This window comes from Anopheles aquasalis, chromosome 2 (assembly GCF_943734665.1).
Source record: "Anopheles aquasalis chromosome 2, idAnoAquaMG_Q_19, whole genome shotgun sequence".
NCBI classification, from domain to species: domain Eukaryota; kingdom Metazoa; phylum Arthropoda; class Insecta; order Diptera; family Culicidae; genus Anopheles; species Anopheles aquasalis.
In genome coordinates this window covers 71603147-71608146 of record NC_064877.1, presented here as the reverse complement: position 1 = coordinate 71608146, position 5000 = coordinate 71603147, and the positions used below count along the sequence as shown (strand labels likewise).

Here is a 5000-nt window from a genome sequence, read left to right as displayed (position 1 = left end):
CAATAAAATGCATTGCAAAACGGAGAAATCTCACATTACATTTCCGTTCTTTGGTGCGAGTTTTCCACCGCTCTAGAGACCCCGTTTTGCTCGAGAACTCGGTCAAGTGGCAGGGAAATAAAAAGAAACCTGAAAGGTTTATCAGTTAAGCCGCCACGCTTCAAGAACTTCACCGTGACGGTCACGTAATTATGTTGCTTGAATTCTCATCCCCTCACCCTCACATGCCGCCTCGCTACTTAACCAACATTTCGTCACCCAAAAAGCCAAAAGCCCATCGTGACTGCACTCGACTGGTACGGTAATTCGGCACCCAACAGCGCACTCTGCCAAGTGCCGAAGATGTTGCTCCTCAGGTGGTAATGTGCGCCGCGAGGTTGGCCTTTAAATCCGCCTTGTTCCCAACGAGCCATTATGCTGAATTACTTTTTCGCATTCGCGTCGTGTATTGATCTGCTGCGGCTGCTGCTGCCTATTACTACAATGTCGCACACAGTTAGAGTATGACTTACTGGATCCTGTGACAGTGCCAACTGTCATCGACGCCAACGATGGTGCAACGCAGCCGCAGCGAGCACGAGATCCCATTGTGCAATGTGCGCTTAGCGCGATCAACCGAACCGCGAACCGCGCGGCTGCGGAGTGGAGCGCGATCCGATTCCATTCTAGCGCCACGATAAGAGAGAGTGGCGTCCCCCAGCCGTCGATGGGAATAAGAGATGCGCTAGATGCGCAACACAATCCGCCATTTAAAGCGACCAACAATGTTCAATGCATTCAAAGCCACGATGCCAGGGTTGCATGGGTCTTTGCGACGCCAGCCTCTTCGGTTGCTCTATATTTCTTTATGATAATTTCGTGACCGCACTCAACCATCGCTTCGATAAGTCCAAACCGTCAGACGGCGATTGGGTTAGCGCATGGCGGTGCGAAGCGCTTGTGCATTGTGCAAAGCTGGCCAACCAATTGGAGGTTATGAGGTTTGGATGGTTGGCAAAGTGCCAACGATTTGGAGGTTATGAGGTTTGGAGGCCCCACAGCGAGGAATTGTTTCGTTTCGCGTGTACTCACCGCACTTGTGACCACTTTTGCAGATCCTGCTGGCATCGTTCGTGGCGGCCTGTTCGTGCGCCCGGTTGGACAACAACTATCTGCCACCGCCGGGTGCTGCGGCGGCCGGTGGTGGTCCCGGACTGACGGCACCTTCACCATCTGGTGGTGGTGGTGGTGGTGGTGGCTTTGGCAGTAAACCGGCCGGCGGTGGTGGGCCTGCTCCCGGTGCTGGTTTCGGTGGTGGACCAGCTGCACCAGGTGGTTTCGGTGGAGCGGGTGCAGGAGGTCGTCCAGGTAAGCAGCAGTTGTCCCCAGATCTGCGCAGCATCTTATCCGTTCCGTTCCGTTGCCAGGTGGTGCTCCAGCGGCTGGTGGCCGCCCGAGTGCTCCGTCACCTTCCTATGGTCCACCGTCGAGTGGATTCGGTGGAGGAGCTCCTTCTGCCTTTGGTGGTGGTGCACCATCCGGTGGATTCGGTGGCGGTGCTCCTTCCGGTGGATTCGGTGGTGGAGCCTCGGCACCAGCACCTTCCGGACCGAGCCAGCCTCCGATAGAGATCATCTCGTACGAGAACATGAACAACGGCGATGGAAGCTACAAATACAGGTTAGTCGGCCATACGCCCTCGTTTCGGTTGCTCCAGAGGTTCCTAATCGTCATTTGCTTTCCTGTTTCTCTCACACAAAACAGCTACGAAACGGCCAACGGTATCAAGGTGGAGGAGCAGGGTGAAGTGAAGAACAAAGGCTCGGAGAACGAGATCCAGAGTGTGCAGGGATCGTACTCGTACACCGCTCCGGACGGCCAGGTCATCACGGTGACGTACATTGCGGACGAAAATGGTTTCCAGCCACAGGGTGACCATTTGCCGACGCCACCACCAATTCCGGAGGAGATTCGTAAGGCGCTGGAAGCTACGGCCGCGGCACAGGCCGCTGGTGGTGCTGCCGGTCCTGCCGGGGGTTATCCAGGTGCGGGACAACCGAGCGGAGGTTATCCCGGATCGGTAACGGGATCCGGTAGCTATCCATCGGGTGCTGGTGGTGGTGCTCCAGGGGCTGGCGGTGCTGGTGGTCGTCCGTCTGGTGCCGGTGGCGCGGGAGGATATCCAAGTGGACCGGCTGGTGGATCCGGGTATCCATCCGGTGGACCGGCTGCTCCGGGAGGTGGAGCCGGTGCCGGTTATCCGTCCGGTGGTCCTGGCTCGCCCGCTGGTTCCCGTCCTTCCGCACCTGGCAGACCGTCCGGAAATGGTTCCTTTAACCCACAGTCCGGCTACCAGTATTAGGCAGGCGAGGCGACCTGCCTTTCCATTTAGGTAATGATCATTCGCATTTCACCAACAACACACCAACACTCTGCGTGCGCATATCGGTAACGGAAGACCGCGAAAATCAGAACAAAAAAATAGGTCGAAAGAATAATGAGTGGAGAGAGGTAGCAGAAGAAGAAGAAGAGGTGCATCATCGAACGACACTGTACATAATTTAAATCGGCTCGGTTGTAATAAAATGTTAAATGAAAAAAAAAACGCTCGCCATCGTCATCGTTGCACTTCGCTCGGTACATCACTCACATTGATCACCGGCGGTCGTGGTTGTGGGAAGTGGTACCGCTTGAACTTGAACTTGAGCTGATGGAAGGTCTGCAAAGCATCGCAGCACCACTACGACGTTCACTCGTTGCGACCCTGTTGAAGGCATGAATGAAAACGGGTTTTTGCTTGATCTCCTACTCTGATCGCCTGCTGATCGCCGGTTGCTCGATCGTGTATACCTTTTAGGCGTTATTCAAGCACTGCTGATCGCAACGAAAAATGTCTACCTTTTTTGTTCGATCATTCCTATTGCAACCACGACGTGATTTAAACTGTTGAGATGCTCTCCGATCATCATCATCGCAGATTCTCGAGCGTTTGCATAGATCCCCATAAATTACCGCTCCTGAATGTCACAGGAGCTCACAATTGGCGGATCATGAATTTATTGACATATACAAATTGATTTATGCTACTCTTCTGCTACCAACAATGCGCACCTGCAATGTGAGCCGTACGATCGCAGATAATATATTTAATGTTATGACGCGTGTTTGTCACGATTAGCTCCGGATTGGCATGACGATCACTCGATTACGCCGGTGACATGTGTTGCGCGGCATAATTTGTTACAAGTCAATTTCGATACATGGCCTCCACCAACACCAATCATGGCATAGATCGATCCTGCGATGGTCGATTTCGCATCCAATCGGGCCACCGAAAAGTCGTGAGTCGTGGCACCGGTTCGGAGCCGTCCGCTGCCCACGAACATACTTGACATAATCGATTCCTTTGAATCCGGCTAGATCATAGAGCACTCTTAGAGCCCCTCCGATGAGTGCGATCTAACAGCCGCCACTTAGAAGATACCCAACAGCACTCCTAATGTACTCGAATGTTTGTCCGAAACCATTCTACGCGATGGATGGGCTGAAGAGGAATCACCACGACACGGACCGTGCCGTGCTCAAAAGCATTATATTTCGCTCAAATGTCATCCGCATGCGCGGCATCAATTACGATCGAATCGGGCTCAGAACGGCCTATTGAGGGACGACTCGATCGTAAGTGATCGTGCCAATTCCACGTTGTTCAGTGTTCAAGGGCCACCGTCAGCCATATGTTACGGGAGTGTGTGATTGGTGTGATCTTAATTTATGCGCCATACAGCAAATCCAATTAGATGGAGTTTCACTTTCTTTATGGTGTCCATAGGCGTCTTAATGTGCATCTTTAGCAAGGGTATTTCTGCCCCGAAATGGAAGTTTGCTATTTGTCACGCCGTACAGCGGCATTGACCAGACTTTATGGTCTACCTTTTTCGCGCCAATGTCCTCGGTAACGCTGGAGAAGCTAAATCAATTGAATGCGACTACAGTAGCTTGACTGAAACTGTCAAAGTATCGACAATGTATTCCTTCAAAACACACGCCACACACTCATATTGTCGCAATCTTGCTACTTCATCAAACGAATGGTGGCTCAGACTGGCCAACAGAGATAAGACATCTTAAGTTCAGGGGTGTAACATTCACCTCATTCCGCATAATTACCCTGCACTACGTCAGTCATCGTGAAGAAGCTCCCCAGGTACATCGACAGACAAGATGAAGCCATCGGAACGGGACGGCAAACCTTTTGACCATGGTATGCCCGGGTGCTGCTAATCCAGTTGCTGAAGCGCCGTTTTGACATTTCTTCATCTCGCAGTTTTATGCGGCGTGTGCCCTATTACAGAGTATACCGAGGGTACCGTACCGGTACCGGTCCCTCCCCACATTATTGTACGATGGACGGACGTGCCCTGATCGTTCATTCATGTATGCACGCATGCGAGTGCGGTCGGCGTGGTTGTTGCTTTTAAAAAATCTTCTACCATACAGTAAAGTCCCACGGTAACCACGGTTTCTGTACGATGGTACGTAGCCTTTTTTTATCGGAAAACACCCTCCGAAGGTGTCAATTATGTGGAAGATAATAAATCAATTCTTCATTGCCGGGCCACAAGTGGGCCAGCGGAACAACGCCTTTCGGATGAAGACACGACACCAGCCAAGACTGTCAAGAGCACGTTGAGGTGGGGCTTGGGAAGAGGACAAGAGTCACAAGCACAAACGGTGTAGTTGCTCCGCACGGGGACCGCGGTACCAACAATGAAGGTTCGTTTTCGTTCGTTCGTTCGTTCGTTCGTCCGCTCGGCTGTCCGTTTGACCGTGGTGCAATCGGCCAACAAACAGCCTCCAGAACAACGACTGCGACGATGGCGATGGGTGACGGCGACGATGACATCCTTTTCTTGGCGCGATCCTCATGATCATATATTTTTCTCCTTTTTCTTCTGTTATTTTTGTCTTTCTTTCCCCATTCCAACCCGAGGATGAGTCCGTCCACAACCGCTTCTTAAGGT

General features: G+C 52.2%; 1 protein-coding gene across 1 annotated transcript in view; it reads left to right on the top strand.

Moving 5' to 3' along the window:
• LOC126572180 (pupal cuticle protein 36) overlaps nucleotides 1–2523 on the top strand; it is a 4919-nt gene extending 2396 nt beyond the window's left edge. The window contains exons 2-4 of the mRNA XM_050231286.1: nucleotides 1095–1347; nucleotides 1407–1659; nucleotides 1744–2523. Of these exons, the coding sequence (XP_050087243.1) occupies nucleotides 1095–1347; nucleotides 1407–1659; nucleotides 1744–2341 (1104 nt within the window). The 3' untranslated portion in view covers nucleotides 2342–2523. The remainder of the gene's footprint in view (nucleotides 1–1094; nucleotides 1348–1406; nucleotides 1660–1743) is intronic.
• The last annotated feature ends 2477 nt before the right edge of the window (nucleotides 2524–5000 follow it).